The sequence below is a fragment of the Pongo abelii genome, chromosome 9, assembly GCF_028885655.2.
Source record: "Pongo abelii isolate AG06213 chromosome 9, NHGRI_mPonAbe1-v2.0_pri, whole genome shotgun sequence".
Classification (NCBI taxonomy): Eukaryota; Metazoa; Chordata; class Mammalia; order Primates; family Hominidae; genus Pongo; species Pongo abelii.
Window position 1 is genome coordinate 17,918,496 of NC_071994.2, and position 17,900 is coordinate 17,936,395.

General features: G+C 52.3%; 1 protein-coding gene across 6 annotated transcripts in view; it reads left to right on the forward strand.

Annotated features, from left to right (window-relative positions):
- SLC43A1 (solute carrier family 43 member 1) overlaps positions 1 to 17,577 on the forward strand; it is a 31,292-nt gene extending 13,715 nt beyond the window's left edge. For 5 of the 6 annotated variants that reach the window (XM_054524364.2, XM_054524363.2, XM_009246351.4 and 2 more), the window contains 13 exons: positions 1,048 to 1,225; positions 1,334 to 1,389; positions 1,522 to 1,598; positions 4,525 to 4,617; positions 6,203 to 6,336; positions 8,255 to 8,433; positions 10,242 to 10,388; positions 10,478 to 10,513; positions 10,742 to 10,880; positions 12,717 to 12,858; positions 13,120 to 13,193; positions 14,892 to 15,015; positions 16,859 to 17,577. In XM_054524364.2, the coding sequence (XP_054380339.2) occupies positions 1,048 to 1,225; positions 1,334 to 1,389; positions 1,522 to 1,598; positions 4,525 to 4,617; positions 6,203 to 6,336; positions 8,255 to 8,433; positions 10,242 to 10,388; positions 10,478 to 10,513; positions 10,742 to 10,880; positions 12,717 to 12,858; positions 13,120 to 13,193; positions 14,892 to 15,015; positions 16,859 to 17,005 (1,526 nt within the window). In that variant the 3' untranslated portion in view covers positions 17,006 to 17,577. Of the gene's footprint in view, positions 1 to 1,002; positions 1,226 to 1,333; positions 1,390 to 1,521; positions 1,599 to 4,524; positions 4,618 to 6,202; positions 6,337 to 8,254; positions 8,434 to 10,241; positions 10,389 to 10,477; positions 10,514 to 10,741; positions 10,881 to 12,716; positions 12,859 to 13,119; positions 13,194 to 14,891; positions 15,016 to 16,858 lie in introns of all 6 variants that reach the window. The other variant, XM_054524368.2, reaches the window with a different exon arrangement.
- The last annotated feature ends 323 nt before the right edge of the window (positions 17,578 to 17,900 follow it).

The window sequence follows — 17,900 nt, forward strand, 5'->3', positions numbered from 1 at the left end:
CATGGGTTAGGCATTCTTTGGTCCAGTTTACAGACAACAAGGAAGTTACTTGGTCAAGGTGCACAGCTAGTAAGGCTGGTGGTGGGAATTCAGACCCTGGTCTGTCTGCCTGCTCCAGGTGCACCCTGAGTTTGCCCTTGGCAGTGCTGCCAAGTGACAACTTGGAGGCCTGGGGGCAGCCACCTCATGACTCACTGAGCATTGAGTAAAGCGAAGCAACCCTTTGTCTCCTATCACTAGCTTTTCTCCTTAACTTGTCACAACTCCAAGTTGGCAGTTTACTGTCAAGGACAAGTCCTCCAAGTGGACTTCTAGAGGGGACTGGAGGGCAGTGCCTGGTTCTCATTCTGTGCCTCAGCTTCATCACCTGGGGAACGGGATACTTTATTAACTGACTTAGGGGGCTGTTGTGTTTAGGACAGTGCCTGGAGCATAGTTAAGTGCTCAATAAGTATTAGTTATTATTTTATCAGACTATCATTTATTGGGAAAGCTTCCTCTAAGTTTTAGTGTTCTTCCTAAATTTCTTTTCTTTTTTTTATTTAGAGATGGGGTTTTACCATGTTGCCCAGGCTGGTCTCAAACTTGTAGGCTCAAGCGATCTGCCTGTCTCAGCCTCCCACAGTGGTGGGATTACAGGCATGAACTACCACGCCGGGCCATTTTAATGAATTCTTGTTATAGCCGTTAGAGTACCACTCACTGCCTTTGCCTTTGCCTGTAGATATGGGGGCACTTCTTGTTGGGGGTCCACAACCCCCTAAGCTTGGACACTGAGTGCATATTACAACTTAGTAAATACTTTTATGTCCAGTATTTCATTTGAGCTAGTTGAAGCCTCAGGCTGTGTGTGCACAAGACTCTCCCAGGGTCAGGTACTAACGGCTGCCATTTCTGGAGCAGCCCTATCAGAGGAGACGTGACTCTAGGGTACCCCCAAAGGCAGTTGGCATGGGATTTGAAAGCAGGCTGCCTGACTGGGCTGCTGTCTCCTGTGCCCAGCTGTTCCTGCTGTCATGTGCTGAGCCCTCCCTTCCCCCTCCTCAGCTGAGAACAGCACCAACACCACCCAGGATGAGCAGCGCAGGTGGCCGGGCTGTGACCGGCAGGACGAGATGCTCAACCTGGGCTTCACCATTGGTTCCTTCGTGCTCAGTGCCACCACCCTGCCACTGGGGATCCTCATGGACCGCTTTGGCCCCCGACCCGTGCGGCTGGTTGGCAGGTGAGGTGGCTGGGCTATGGGGAACGGGAAGACAGGGACCATGCTGCAGGGGGAGGGGAGGGGTGGCGCTCACAGGCCAACCCCTCGCCCTTCCCTGTGTCTCCACAGTGCTTGCTTCGCTGCGTCCTGCACCCTCATGGCCCTGGCCTCCCGGGACGTGGAAGGTGAGCTGTCTGTCCTCTTGTGGCCCCACAAGAAAAGAATAGGTGGGACGAAGGCGGATGTTTACCCCAGCTCCTGCCCTTGGCTTCCCACAGCTCCCCAAATGCCCTCATCTGCTGCTTTCCCCTTTCCAGTTCTGTCTCCGTTGATATTCCTGGCGCTGTCCCTGAATGGCTTTGGTGGCATCTGCCTAACGTTCACTTCACTTACGGTGAGTGTCACAGGCCTGGCCTGGCAGCAGAGTTCCCCCGAGTAGGGTGAGGGCAGAGTGAGTGGGGTGAGGGCAGTATGAGTGGGCTGGGGGAGGGGCCTGTGGACGCAGATCACTAGATCAAGTGAGTGTGTGAGAAACTGCAGGTGGCTGCAAAGGGCAGCTGTGAGGCTGTGTGTGTGTGTGGATGAGACTGTGTGTCGGGGTGTATGTTAATGTGTGTGTTTGTGTGTACAGAGCCCATGAATGTCTATGGAGCTCTGTTCTAGGTCCTGGACTACAGCACAATCAGGACTGACCACGTCATCCTCCCTGCTGGAGGTTACATTTTGGGGGTGAGGGGCACAGATAACCCAATAAACAAGTAAACTAATAAATTATGTCAGTTGTCATAGGTGCTGGGAAGAAAATAAAACTGGGTAACATGATCGTGAGGGGGAGGGAGCAGCTTGAGACAGCGTGTGCACGCCTGCCATGTCGTGGGAGAGTGGGTGTGTGACCCCGTCCCTGTGAAAGCCATGAGTTGGTAGGTGTGAGTGTACTAGGTTGAACCATATGAAATTGTCGACACCTCGTCGTGCACATGGCTTGACCTATTACATGTGGTGAGTTGTGTATGTGTGTTGCTCTAAGTGTGTTTATGTGAGTGTGTAAACGCGTTAAAGGCTTAGGAGTGTCGGGAGGGTGGAGGGGAAGGTTCCTGGCCGGGCTGGCTCGGACTGTTTATCTCTGAGAAGGGCTGCCTGACTGGGTGGTTTTGGCTGAATTTCACCTCGCCCCAGCAGCCGCCTTTAATTCCAACCGGAGACATTTCACAACTCTCAAGGAAGGAAGCGGATCCCTTTCTCCCCGCCCCTCTGCGCAGCCCCTTCTCCCTGCTGTGCAACTTGGCCCAGGGCCCTAAATCCCTTCTCTCCGGGGCTTGACCTCAGACCCTCCCTGGCGGCCTGACGGAACTTGTCCAGCGGCTCCTCCCCGCTATATCCCCGCCTCCTGTAATCCCCAGCCAATGGCAGGGACCGGCGCTGGCACCGCCCCTCAGCCGCTCCCCGCTCCCTCTGGCCGGCCCCGCCCCCTGGGCCGCTGCTCTTGGCCCAGACTTGGACCAGGACGTCCCGTGCTGCGTCCTGCGGGCCCAGCTGCTGTTGCCACGCGTGCTGCAAGGCCGCCAGCCCGGGGTTAGCCGGCCGGCTTCACCCTACCCACGGTACTGGGCAGAGACAGCGTTTGTGGCCCCTTGGAGGGGAGAGGGCCCTGCCCCTCTCCAGGCCTGGCAGCCTTCCCTGGCGTCCTTGGCAGTGGTGCCTCACAGATGCAGGGTGCAGGAAAACCTCTGCCTGAGTGGGTAGAGGTTTTTCCTGAGCCAGCCACTTCAGGGGAAGGGGGAAGGATAATTTAGTTATATGTGTTTAAACACCTTTCTTTTTTTTTTTTTTTCGAGACGGAGTCTCGCAGTGTCGCCCAGGCTGGAGTGCAGTGGCGCGATCTCTGCTCACTGCAACCTCCGCCTCCTGGGTTCAAGCAATTCTTCTGCCTCAGCCTCCCGAGTAGCTGGGACTACAGGTGCACGCCGTCACGCCCGGCTAATTTTTTTGTATTTTAGTGGAGACGGGGTTTCACCGTGTTGCTTAGGCTGGTCGCGAACTCCTGAGCTCGGGCAATCCACCCGCCTCGGCCTCCCAAAGTGCTGGGATTACAGGCGTGAGACACCGCGCCTGGCCTAAACGCCTTCTTTACCAGAGCTATTGAGGCCTCCCTTCAGAGTCTCAGTTTCCCCCTCTGTGGAGTGTGTTTGGGCTTTGTATGGATCCTAAGGTCCTTCTCAGCTGTGGGATCTAGTGACTTGGGGATGATGGTGGGGCCAGAGGAGGGTGTGTGCGAAGGGCATCCTGACTTTGCCTTCCTGTGCCCTGAGGGCTTGGCTGAGGCAGGTGAGCGGAACACATGATCAATTAAATTCTCTCCTGGTGTGGGTTGTGACCCTGCTCTGCGTCAGAGCCACCTCCTCTGGAGACTGTGTCTGCCCTGGCTCAGTTCCCTCCCTTATTTCCACCCTCACCTCCCAGGACATGATTTGTCCTGATTAAGCAGAAACTGGGCTGGGACATCAACTGAGAGGGTTAAGAGGCACCGCCTATTACCGGGACACAGCCATGGTCACAGCCTTGGGTTAGGGCTGGGACAGTGACAATGGGGAGAAAGCTGTTAATGTGCTCTGTGAACTTGAGTACACTTTTCCTCCCTGGGTCTCAATTTTCTCATCTAAAATGAGTTGGACAAGATCACTGTTTCTTTCTTTTCTTTTCTTTTTTTTCAGGGATGGGAACATAGTCTCGCTCTGTCACCCAGGCTAGAGTGCAGTGGTGCGATCTCGGCTCACTGCAACCTCCACCTCCCAGGTTCAAGCGATTCTCCTGCCTCAGCCTCCGGAGTAGCCGGAGTAGCTGGGATTACAGGCGCACGCCACCATGCCTAGCTAATTTTTGTATTTTTGGTGGAGATGGGGTTTCACCATGTTGTCCAGGCTGGTCTTGAACTCCTGACCTCAAGCTTCCCACCAGCTTCGGCCTCCCAAAGTGCTGGGATTACAGGCATGAGCCACTGTGCCCAGCCAAGATCAGTGTTTCTTAAGCACCTATTCCATGTGTTGTTCAGAGGTGTTACGTAACAAACTTGGGAAACCTGGGATTAAACAAAATTAACAAAATGTCTCTCTGAGGGGTGTCTGGGAGCCTTTTTGAAGCTAAAGGGCACTGTGACTGTGTAGGCAGGGGGCAGAGTACAGTTTCCCACATTGATTTTTCTGTTTGTTTTGCCTTGGGGCTTTTCTGCTGCGTCTCCTGGGGCTGTTGTATGGAGCAGGGCTGGGAACGCTGGGCGAGGGTCACGGTGTCCCCACCTCATGGGTGCTGCTTTCCCTCCTCAGCTACCCAACATGTTTGGGAACCTGCGCTCCACGTTAATGGCCCTCATGATTGGCTCTTATGCCTCTTCTGCCATCACGTTCCCAGGAATCAAGGTATGAGGCCACCTGGGTTTTCTTTTTGTCTTGACACAAGAACTGGGTGGGGCCGAGTGAGCAGCAGCTAGTGCTGACCCACGGGTCTGACTTCTTCGCTCTCCTTTCTCTGTCATCATCCCAGTGCAGGCCTTCCCCCTCTTTCCTGGGCCACAGCAAGCTTTCTCAGCTGGTCTCCCTGCCTCTGATTCTTTTTCTCTGTACTCTCACTCACGTGACTTCCAGAAAGATCTCAGATGGGGAACTGGCTCACACACTGCTGAAAAACCTTCAGTGGTTTAGCTTCACCTACAGAATCAAGTTCAGCCCCTTCACATGCATTCAACGTCCCTGACTCTCTGGCTTTATTCAGCCTTTGGGGCCACATTTTTCCACACCTTCCAGAGAGGATGGATGGTTTGGTCCAAGGTCACAAAGTGAGTTTATGCCAGGCTGGATCCTGGACAGGTCAACCTGGTGTACCTGGAAGCCAGGAGGCCAAAGTTTTAGCTCAATGCAAGATGGGGTCCTCTATTTCCTCTGTCAAATATCAAAGGACCCTTTGACTGAGCCATGCCATGCTCCTCAACCTCCATTGTGGGCAGTACCAAACTGCATACCATTTTGCACTTTACAAAGAGTACTAAAGAAGGTACTTTTGCTCAGTGTCTCCAAAGGAGTTTGAGAGAGCGCATGGGTGGGGGGACCATCAGTTGTTCTGGTGGGCAGGCATGGAGAGTGGGCAGTTCTCCCTTCTTTTCAACTGAAGTAGTGTTTGAGGAGACAGATCTTACCTCCACACATTTGGGGGTGTGGCCCTTTGAAGCTCTGTCCTGCCCCTAGGGAGGAAAAGGCACCAAGGTCCAAGACTGCAGAGAAAAAGGTTTGAGCAGGAACCTGAGGGGAGAGCAGACACTAGTCATCCTGGTCAGATGGTATGGGGAGGACAAGAGGACAGATGGTGCACCAGCTTCTTCCATAAGAGGGGCTGACACATTTGCACAGAATCTCATTCAATTGAGAACTTACCTGCCCTGGGGTTGACAGCCCTTGGGCAGAGCATTTGCACCTCCCTCTCCCCAACCCCCTAGTTGTTGCACATGGGAGGACCTGGGAAAGGTGAGAAAAGGCTGAGCATGAGCAGTCTGGGTTTGCCTTTTCCCCTGGGGAACGTGCCAGGAAGGGGCAGGATAAACACGATTAGGCCTGGTAAACCTAGAGCACTAAGTTTCCTTTGCACATACTATGAAATGGACATTTTTGTGTGAACATGAACATGAATGTTTGTGGAGTCATAGGCAAAAATGTATGTATCTTTTTAAGATAATGGAAATTTCAGAGGTATTTTGAGCCAGTGGCCAGCAACTTCAGGCTTTGTGGAAACTATTTCATAGCTCTCTAGGGGGCCTCAAGTGAAAAAGAAAAAGGAATGATGGGTCTTCTGAGTCTGACTCTAAACTTCCGGTCTTGGTTTCCTCATCTGCAAATTGGGCACAAGGACAAGGGGAGGAGAGAACTTCTTTAAGGCCTCTGAGGCCTGGGATCTACTTTGGTGGGGTCTGGGGCCAGGCAGTCTCCCCCACGGGCCTGCCCCCTCCTCTCACAGCTGATCTACGATGCCGGTGTGGCCTTCGTGGTCATCATGTTCACCTGGTCTGGCCTGGCCTGCCTTATCTTTCTGAACTGCGCCCTCAACTGGCCCATCGAAGCCTTCCCTGCCCCTGAGGAAGTCAATTACACGTGAGTGGCTGGAGTGGGCAGAGACTCTCCCTGGGGCAGAGAGGGCTGTGGTGATATGATAGATGGAATTAACTTTGGATTCAGAGAGACCTCGGCTTGGACCTCTGCTTGGCAAATCGCTTGAGCCCTCCAAGCTCTGCTTTCTCATCTGTAGTATGAGCCTGTTCCTACCTACCCACAGGTCGCTTTTGTTTGTTTGTTTTTTTAGAGGCAGTGTCTTGCTCTGTCACTCAGGCTGGAGTGCAGTGTCTTGGTCCTGGCTCACTGCAACCTCAAACTGCTGGGCTCAAGCAAACCTCTCCCTCTGCCTCCTGAGGTGCTGGGGTTATAGGCACACACCACCATGACTGGTTAATTTTTTTATTTTTTGTAGAGACAGGGCTTACTGTGTTACCTAGGCTGGTTTTGAACTCCGGGCCTTAAGGGATCCTCCCCCCTTGCCCTCCCAAATTGCCCGATTACAGGCGTGAGCCACTGTGCCCAGCCTCCCATGGGTGTTTTTTAAGTAATAGAGTTGGCACATAACAGGTGGTCAAAACATGGTAAATATTTATTTATTTATTTATTTATTTATTTATTTATTTATTTATTTTTGAGACAGAGTCTCATTCTGTCGCCCAGGCTGGAGTGTAGTGGTGTGATCTCAGTGAACTGCAACCTCCGCCTCCTGAGTTCAAGCGATTCTCCTGCTTCAGCCTCCTGAATAGCTGGGATTACAGGCACACGCCACCACACCCAGCTAATTTTTGTATTTTTTAGTAGAGACGGGGTTTCACCATGTTGGCCAGGCTGGTCTTGAACTCCTGGCCTCAAATGATCTGCCTGGCTCAGCCTCCCAAAGTGCTGGGATTGCAGGCGTGAGCCACCGTGCTCAACCCATGTTAACTATTTATGTGAGTGCAAAAGTAATTATGGTTTTTGCCATTAAAAGTAATGGGCCAGGCACAGTGGGTCATATCTGTAATCCCAGCACTTTGGGAGGCCGAGGAGGGTGGATCACCTGAGGTCGGGAGTTCTAGACCAGCCTGACCAACATGGAGAAACACCGTCTCTACTAAAAATACAAAATTAGCTGGGTGTGGTGGTGCATGCCTGTAATCCCAGCTAGTCAGGAGGCTGAGGCAGGAGAATCACTTGAACCCTAGAGGCTGAGGTTGCGGTGAGCTGAGATCATGCCATTGCACTCCAGCCTGGGCAACAAGAGCAAAAACTCCGTCTCAAAAAAAAAAAAAAAAAGTAATGAGAAGTACTGTTTTCATCCTTTCTGGGTTTGGAGGAGGAGATCTGAGTAGGAGGCACCTCAGCAATGGCACTCGATGCCATGTGGTCCCAAAAAGAGGGACATAAAAGAATCAAGCACCCCATCTTTTGTAGGGCCACCAGAATGCCAACTTTTTCCATCCCCCTGTCAGTTCAGCAGAGGCAAGAGGTGATGCTCCACACCAAGCACATAAGGTGACATTACAGAACTGACAGTTATGCCAGGCACTGTACTTAGGCCCTATACCATCCTCAAACAGCTGTATGATGTAGATTGGGTATTAACTCCATTAATAACAAAAGTGCAGGGAACAAAGTGACTTTCCAAAGGTCATGCCATTCAAAGGAGGGTGAATCTTAGGTTGGACGCAGGCTGTCTGACTCTGGAGTCTGAGGTGTTAATGCTGCCTCCTCCATGGGAACAGCCCAAGTGAAAAACAGCTGATCCACTCTTCATTTACTTGGCGTCTGTGCTAAGCTGGTCCCTGAGCCAAGCTCTGAGCAACAGAAACAGGAGCTCTGCATTAGGGAGCTTGTGAGCATGTCAGTGCCGGGTAAAGGAGTGCTGGAAACCACTGGGACGGCTGCCGAGCGCTAGGCCGTTGAAGGTGGGCTCTGTGTGACTGGTTCCCCTACACTCTGGCCTGGCTGCCTGCAGGAAGAAGATCAAGCTGAGTGGGCTGGCCCTGGACCACAAGGTGACAGGTGACCGCTTCTACATCCATGTGACCACCGTGGGCCAGAGGCTCAGCCAGAAGGCCCCCAGCCTGGAGGACAGTTCGGATGCCTTCATGTCATCCCAGGATGTTCGGGGCACCTCAGAAAACCTTCCTGAGAGTGAGTGTCTGCTCAAGGTGCCGGCCTTGGGGGATAGGGATGGTGGGTCCTCATATTCAGTGAGCACTCATGGTTGAGTATTTATTCGCACCCCTCTTCAGTCCTTACAACACCCCATGATGGGCACATCAAAGCTCAGCTAACGCTGGGAAGTTCAGATTCAGGGTTACCCTGCTGGATTCCTGGGATTGGGGAGGGAGGAGCTTCCAAAATGGGGACAAGGTCTCTGGGCCTGTCGGGTAGCTGTTTTCCTCAGGGCCCCTTGCAACCTCTGAGCTTATTGCATCAGGTGCAGCCAGGCCCGCGAGCCTCCTGGCAGGGGTCCTCCACACCTGGCTGTCTTTTGCCTCCTGCTGGTCACAGGAGGAGCTGCACCACCTGCCTGGGCTGCTTCTCAGGAGGGTACATGAAGATCCCAGGACCGTCAGCTCCATGATAAGTGGAAGGAGCTCCTTGGAGTCAGGAGTGGGAATTGAGGGCTTTGAGTCCTGCTCTCCAGTTATAGGCTGTGTGACTTGGGTAGATCTCCTAACCTTGCTCTTGATTTCCTTACCTCTTAAACTAGCACTAAAAGCACCCCACAAACTGTAAAGTTAGTTGTGATGATTGAATGACACCATGGATGTGGAAGCTCTTTGTAAAGTGCAAAACGGTGTGCAGTTTGAGGGTGGTTACCCCCAGTGCCGATTCTCAGAGGGCAACATGGCTAAGGGCATGAGCTGGAGTTAGGCTGACCTGCTGCTTCCAGCCCTGTGAGCTTGAGCAAGTCATTTAACTTGCTGAGCTGCAGTTTCCTCGTCAGTAAAATGTGATAAGGATAGGGTTGTTGTAAGATTTTATTAAATGGGATGATAAATGTCAAGTATGTAGCCCATAGTGAGTGCTTCAGAGTTTTTTTTTTTTCCTTTTCCCCCCCGATATGGAGCCTTGCTCTGTTGCCCAGGCTGGAGTTCAGTGGCATGATCTTGGCTCGCTGCAACCTCTGCCTCCCGGGTTCAAGCAATTCTCCTGCCTCAGCCTTCCAAATAGCTGGGACTACAGGCGTGCACCACCATGCTTGGCTAATTTTTGTATCTTTAGTAGAGACAGGGTTTTACCATGTTGTCCAGGCTGGTCTTGAACTCCTGACCTCATGATCCTTCTGCTTCAGCCTCCGAAAGTTTTGGGATTACAAGTGTGAGCCACCGTGCCCTGCCAGGTTTTTTTTTTTTTTTGTAAAATAGAGACAGGGTATTGTTGTTATCTGGGCTGGAGTGCAGTAGTGCAATCATAGTTCACTGCAGCCTTGACCTCCTGGGCTCAAGCGATCCTCCTGCCTCAGCCTCCTGAGTAGCTGGGAATATAGGTGTGTACCACCATGCCTGGCTTATTATATATATATATTTATATATATAAATGTTATATATGCATATTTATATGTATAAATATATATAATTTTTGCATATAAATAAATAAATATATATATATATATTTAGAGATAGGGTCTTGCTGTGTTGACCACCAGGTCTTGAACTCCTGGGCTCTGCCTTTCACAGTGTTGGGATTACAGGCGTGAGCCATGGTACCTAACTGAGTTATTTTTTACCACGTGAAGCATAGGACATACATCCAGAGGGCACCTAAAAATGTTCTGAGCTGAGCAAGAGCCTGGAGGCAAGTGAATCTGAACTTTCCATTCTTTGAAGAAACCAGTCCCTCTCCAAAGTCACATAGTTAGTGTAACTCCCCCCCAAGAACTGCATGAGCTGAGACAATCAGAGGGCAGTGGAAGGTCTGGGGCTCAGGGGCGCCCCCTGCTGTCTCCCCAGGGTCTGTCCCCTTCCGCAAGAGCCTCTGCTCCCCCATTTTCCTGTGGAGCCTCCTCACCATGGGCATGACCCAGCTGCGGATCATCTTCTACATGGCTGCCATGAACAAGATGCTGGAGTACCTTGTGACTGGTGGCCAGGAGCATGGTGAGGCACCGCTGAGGCCCCTGGGGGTTGGGGGCACAGGAGGGTCACCCTGGCTGAGCTCCCCTCACCATACCTTTCCCTACCCACAGAGACGAATGAACACCAACAAAAGGTGGCAGAGACAGGTAGGGTGATGAAAGCAGGGCCCTGGCCCACGCCCACCCCGCTGCAACCCGCTTCTCAGGGGGTGGGACTCCTCTAGGCCTGGGCCCACCCAGGTAACCCTTTTGGGGGATGTAAGAGTCTGGGTTCAGAGGAAGGCTATTTTGGTGCTCTCTGGCCTCCGCTGGAAGGGGTGGTAGTGTCCACTGAGTGCCAGTTCCTGATCCCACTGCCCTTCCCATTCTGCCCAGTTGGGTTCTACTCCTCCGTCTTCGGGGCCATGCAGCTGTTGTGCCTTGTCACCTGCCCCCTCATTGGCTACATCATGGACTGGCGGATCAAGGACTGCGTGGACGCCCCAACTCAGGGCACTGTCCTCGGAGATGCCAGGTGACCTGCCTGTACAGGGATGGTGACAGCAAGTGGTCAGGCAGTGCTTTTCATTTTCTCTGCACGTTTACATCCAGCAGCTTGTTGCTTTCTCCCAAGAACCCTAGGAGATCAGGGGTACCTCCCCATTTTACAGATGAGGAAACTGAGGCTAGGAAGGGACCTGGCTTGCTTCATAATAAGAATAGCTAATGCAGAGTGCTGACTGTGCACTCGGCACCTTGCCTTGTTTAGTCCTACAACACCTCTCTGAGGTAGATACATTAATATCTTCATTTTGCAGATGAGGAAACCGAGGTACAGGGTTGCACAGTTAGGTCATTCACCCAAGATCACACAGCTTTCAGTGGCAGCCTCCAGAACCTGTGTTATAAGGGTACACGCTAAAGTCTTGTTAGGGCTAGAATAGGTAGAGTTGGTATATTAGATATTTATTGCTGTATAACAAATCACCCCAAGGCTTGGCATTTTAACACAACAAATGCTTCTCATCTCATACAGTTTCTGACAGTCAGAAATCAGGGAGAGACTCAGCCGGGTGATTCTGACTCACAGTCTCTCATGAAGACATAGTCAGCCTGTCAGCCAGGGCTGCAGTCATCTGAAGGGCTGACTGGGGTTGGAGAATCTATGTCAGTTCAGTTACCCCCATGGCCTCTCCATAGGGCTGCTCAGGACACAGCACCTGCTTTCCCCTTGAGCAAGAGGGCTAAGCGACAGAGACCCCGTATCTTCTCTCACATAATCTCAGAAGTAGCATACCATCACTTCTGTTACATTCTATTATATGCACAGAGTAACCCTGATATACTGTGGAAGGAGACTGGACAAAGCAGGGGAATACCAGGAGGCAGGATCCTTGAGGGCTGTCTTGTTGGCTGAAGACCACCACTGAGGGTTTTTTTTTTTTTTTTTTTATTGAGACAGAGTCTTGCTCTGTCGCCCAGGCTGGAGTGCAGTGGCATGATCTCAGTTCACTGCAACCTCTGCCTCCCAGGTTCAAGCGATTCTCCTGCCTCAGCCTCCCGAGTAGCTGGGATTCACCATGGAGTCTTGAACCCAGATTCTGTGACTGTTTTTGTTCTTTTTGTGTTCATCCAAACGGTCCCTGTTTATCCTGAGAGGATGGGAGAAAGAGACTGGGAGAGAAGGAAATCCAGTGGCTTCACTCCCTGCTAGCAGAGCCTGGCCCTGGCACTGAACCTTCCTCCTCTACCCTCTGCTCCTAATGGCGAGGGTCCCCTAGCAGGGCCCTTCTGTCCAGGACACATGGGCCACCTGTCCTCACCCCAGCCTACTGACCTCTCTCCTGGGCTGGCCTCAGAGTCCTTGATTGTGCCAGAGAGAGGAAGCGCTGGATAGTCAGGCCAAGCTGCTGTCCCCAGGAGGGCATCTGCTTTTGTCTAGGGCAGGGACAGCTTCCTGAGGACTTCTGATGAGAGACGGTGTGAGAGCTTCCCACTCTCCACCTTCCTTCCCATCCTTGGTTCTCAAACCTTCAAGTGTGCATGAGAATCACTTAGTGGGGGATATTTGTCCAAATGCAGATTTGCAGATCTCCCCGCTGAGATTCCGAGGGCCGAGATGAGGCCTGTGAATCTGCATGTTAAGAAAGCACCCCCTTTGATGCGTGTGTCGTTGGGTAGGGGAGCAACACTTTGAGAAACATGGAGCTAGAGAACATGGGTTTCTATGGGTTTCCCATAGAAACATGGATTTCTATGTTTTCGGCTGCCCTCACATCAAAGGCACATCTGAAGGGGGAGGGGCCAGGCCAAGAACCAGGGAGTCTTGGGAACGTAGAGGCAGCAGCCAGTGACTTCCCGTTCTCCTCAGGGGTGGGGTTGCTACCAGATCCATCAGACCACGCTACTGCAAGATCCAAAAGCTCACCAATGCCATCAACGCCTTCACCCTGACCAACCTGCTGCTTGTGGGTTTTGGCATCACCTGTCTCATCAACAACTTACACCTCCAGGTACCCACCTCCATCCCTCCCCTTTCCCTGCCTCCTGAGGCTCCTCCAAAGGGATGGTCCATCCAGCACCTGCCTTCCAGGAAGCGCAGTTCTGGTCTTCTGATCTGGATCTATATTCCGGGTTCTCCAGGAAGTGTTTCTAGTAGATTGGGTTGGTGAGGGGGTATGAATTGAGGCCCAGTTGGCCTCTTCGCCCTACCCCTCCTTCCTCCAGCCTCCACACACTCTCCTAACCTCTTCAGTCTCTCTTTTTGGTTTTAGTTTGTGACCTTTGTCCTGCACACCATTGTTCGAGGTTTCTTCCACTCGGCCTGTGGGAGTCTCTATGCTGCAGTGTGAGTCTGTTGGGCTGAAATGCCTTCCTGAGCTTTGCAACCGTGATCAGAGAACCCCAGGGAAGGGTTGGGAGGGCCCCAGGCATCCCCTAATGCACCCCTCTCTGAGCCCCTCTGATGGCAGGGAGCTCACTTCCTTAAAGGCAGCCTATCCTGCTGTAATTGACTCCCCCTGTTGGAGTCTTCCCTTAGAGGAAGCTGAAATACCTGGCTTGATGACACTTTGGTTTTATGTCTGCTGTTTGAAACGGCCCCCAGAATGGCCTCCCCTCCATGCCCACCCCGAAGAGATTTCCCAAGGGCAGCCATTTACCTTACAATTTTCCTCTTCATGTTGGACAGTCCCCACTTGCATCTCTCTCCTGGTTTCCCCTGCTGGGCGCTGCTGAGGGACTCTCCCCTGTGTATGTGATGGAGTAGCAGGACATTACGATAATGATGACAAAATCACAACCATTATCAAGTGCTCCGTTGGTGCAGGCAGCAGGCAGGATCCTTGACCATCACTCCCTGAGTTCAGCCTCACCGCAGCGGTCTCGGCAGAGGGCAGCTCTGTTTCCTTCATCTGCTGAAGCCAGAACCCTGGAGTTTCCTTGATTCTTCTCTCCCTCACCCTCCATGTTCACTCCGTCCTCGGTACAGCCAGCAGCAGCTTCTACACACCCCAAATCTGACCCCTCCTGTCACCTCCACTGCTGCCTCTCCAGTCCTAGCCACCAACATCTCTAGCCTGGATTATTGCGGCAGCCTTTAGTCTCCCACATCTGCCCTGGCCCCGCCGCCTCAGTCTATTTTTAACACAGGGGCTGCAGTCACCTGTCAGGACATAAGTCTCTTCACATCACTCTGGTGTCCTGTCTCATCTGTCTCAGAGTCAAAGCCAAAGGCTTTACTATGGTCTAAAAAGCCCTGTAAGTTCTGGTCCCAGCACTTCACTCCCCTCTAGCTCCCCCTCCTCCCTTGTTCACTCTGCCACAGCCACAGTGCTTCCTAGTGCTCCGGAAGTATCAAGTGTGTTCCCTGCTTGGCATCTTTGCATGTACTAGTCCCTGTTTCTAGAACATTCTTCTCCAGATATCTGCAAGGCGCCCAGTCTTACCTTCTCTCCTTCTTCAGGTCTTTCCCTGACTATCCTCTTCTCAGTGAGGCCTCCCTTGGCTGTCCCATGTACAATTGCAACCTCCCTACTGCCCGCTTCTCTGCTTGGTTTTTCTCCTTAGCGTTTATCACTAACACTGTGCGTTTCTCTTGCTTATTGTCTGACCGCCACCTGCTCCATGGGAATGCCACCTCCTCGATGGCAGGCATCTGTTGACTTGCTTGATCGCGGTATCTCCAGCACCTAGAGCAGTGCCTGGCACATAGTAGGTGTTCAGCTAAATATTTGTTGACAGAATACAGTGGACAGTCCTGCGAGGTCAATGCCATCCCTGTTATTAGTGGAGGAAGTGGGGCTCAGGGAGGTTGAGCCACTTGCTAATATCACACATACAGGAGGTGTGAGAACCCAGCTCAGTGGCCCTGAAGTTGCAGCATTTGCCCTCAAGGCTGGGGACCAAAGATCCCATGCAAAGAGCCTGAACGCTCAAGCACCACCCTGCCTGGCCAGTGGGGACCATGGTGGGGAGGGGATAGGAGAGGTGCTGGCCTGGGCTGGAGAGGACCACACACCCCTGATGCTCCCCGTCTCGTGGACAGGTTCCCATCCAACCACTTTGGGACACTGACAGGCCTGCAGTCCCTCATCAGTGCTGTGTTCGCCTTGCTTCAGCAGCCACTTTTCATGGCGATGGTGGGACCCCTGAAAGGAGAGCCCTTCTGGGTGAGAGCGAGGGTTGGTGTGGGGGAAGCAGGAGCCACTCTCCTGGGGGCAGGGGTAGGGCCTTGTATGTGGTGCCATCCCTCACTCATCTCAGCCAGAGGCACCTCAGAGGTCTCTAATCTGCAGGTTTCCAAGTTGTCTGCCTTTTAGAACCCCTCATGGAGTGTTAAAAATACAGATTCCCCAGGGCCCTGAATCAGGATATCTTAGCCTGACCTTAGGAGTCTGTTTTTGTTTTTAATTCATTGTTTTAGTTTATTTATTTATTTTTATTTTTTGAGACAGAGTTTCACTCTGTCGCCCAGGCTGGAGTGCAGTGGTGCGATCTGGGCTCACTGCAAGCTCCGCCTCCCAGGTTCACACCATTCTCCTGCCTCAGCCCCTCGAGTAGCTGGGACCACAGGTACCCACCACCACACCCAGCTAATTTTTTTTTTTTTTTTTGGATTTTTAGTAGAGACGGGGTTTCACCGTGCTAATCAGGGTGGCCTCAATCTCCCGACCTTGTGATCCGCCCGCCTCGGCCTCCCAAAGTGCTGGGATTACATGCGTTAGCCACCACGCCCGGCCCTATTGTTTTTTTTTGTAGAGAAGGTGTCTTGCTCTGTTGCCCAGTCTGGAGTGCAGTGGTACAATCACAGCTCACTGCAGCCTCTGATTCCTGGGCTCAAGCAATCCTCCGGCCCCAGCCTTCTGAGTAGCTGGAACCACAGGTGATGGCTACCATACCTGGCTAATTTTTTTTAAAAAAAATTTTGTACAGATAAACAGGGTCTTGCCATGTTGCGCAGGCTAGTCTTAAACTCCTGGCCTCAAATGATCGTCTCACCTTGGCCTCCCAGAGTGCTGGGGTTACAGGCGTAAGCAACAGTGCCTGGCCTCCTAGGAGTCTGTTTTTAATAAACTCCAGGTGCTTTGTGAAGTGGCCAGTCCTGACTCTTGGGCCTGTGTTCAGGCACCATTGGTCCAATCCAGTTCTACATAGTGTGGGATCCTGTCTCCAGCACCCGTGAAAGGGGACTCTTCCCTCTTAGCTTAGATACCCTCAGTGGTAGGGCACCCACTCCTGCACGAGACAGCCCTGCTGCTGTTAGAAAGTCTTTTCCTTACATTGAACTCATCTGCCTCCCTGACGGCTGATCTTTCATTTGCCCTGTGGGGCCACCCACACGTAAACCCTCCTCCCACAGAATTGTGATGAAATAACTGCTTCTATTTACCGAGCACTCGCTATGTGCTAAGCATGATGCATACTTTTTTTTAACTTACATCTTCGCCACGACAGCCCTGAGAAGGAGGCACTCAGTAAGAATTGCCATTATTTGCCCAAAGTCACACAGTGAGTAATGCAGAGTGGGATGTGAACCGAGTCAGAGCCCGTGTGTCCTGGGCCTTCCAAGCCTTCTGTCCGCCAGGCTGTGCATCCCAGCTCCTTGAACTGTGTCTGAGAGCCTCCTCTCGCCACCCTGAACAGGATCCCATTGGTTAACATCTCCAAAGGTCAGAGGGGTGAGCCCAGAAGGCCCCATTTCAGGAGCAGCCTGACCAGCCCAGACTCCTACAGTGCTGTGCCTTCCTCATACCTACCTAGAGAGTGCCATATGGTGTGGGCACCCACCAGGCCCTGCCACTTGTTATACCCGAGCAGTCTCATCTCAGCCACTTTGCAGAATTGCTGAACATTAGGTGACATACTAGTGGAACAATGACTACACATAATAAGTACTAGCTGTATTTATTCTGGCTCAGGACCTGGAGAAAAATGGCCGCCTTCTCCTTCCTGTGGGTGGCTAAGGGCAGATGAGTACCTACTTGACTCTGTTTCTCTCTCCTTGCCCTAAAGGTGAATCTGGGCCTCCTGCTATTCTCACTCCTGGGATTCTTGTTGCCTTCCTACCTCTTCTATTACCGTGCCCGGCTCCAGAAGGAGTACACCGCCAACGGGATGGGCCCACTGAAGGTGCTTAGCGGCTCTGAGGTGACCGCATAGACTTCTGAGACCAAGGGACCTGGATGACAGGCAATCAAGGCCTGAGCAACCAAAAGGAGTACCCCATATGGCTTTTCTACCTGTAACACGCACATACAGCCATGGCCGTGGATTTATAAATACCAAGAGAAGTTCTATTTTTGTAAAGACTGCAAAAAGGAAAAAAAAAAACACCTTCAAAAACGCCCCCTAAAGCAACGCTCCATTGACTGAAGATAGTCCCTATCCTAGAGGGGTTGAGCCTTCTTCCTCCTTGGGTTGGAGGAGACCAGGGTGTGGAGCTGCCTCTTATCTCCTTCTAGGGGTCTGCCTCCTGGAACCTCTTGGGATCGGCAAACAGGCTACCCCTAAGGTCCCATGTGCCATGAGTGTGCACACATGCATGTGTCTGTGTATGTGTGAGCGTGAGAGAGACACAGCCCTCCTTTCAAAAGGAAAGGGGCCTGAGGTGCCAGCTGTGTCCTGGGTTGTGGGTTGGGGGTCGGCCCCTTCCAGGGGCAGGAGGGCAGGTTCCCTCTCTGGTGCTGCTTCTTGCAAGTCTTAGAGGAAATAAAAAGGGAAGTGAGAGACTTGCTGGTGTGCGCCTGTCTTTGGCGGTTGGTGGGGGGTGTCTTCCCACACCCCCATCCTTCTTCACCCAGGCTCAGCTGGGCATTAAGTAGGACGCTTGGCATGCCAGCCCGTTCGCCTCTGGCTGTCTGGCTCACCTACCTGTTCCCAACCATGCCCTGCCCTTAGTGCTTGGAGGGAGTCCAGCTCCTGCCCGCTACTTCCCAGGATTTGGGGTACATCCAGGAAGCTGGCTTTTCTCCATACAGAGGATTAGGACAGAATGCTTTAGAAAGAATGCTAAGGTATGACTCAAACTTTCCCACCATAGCATCCCTAGGGCCTG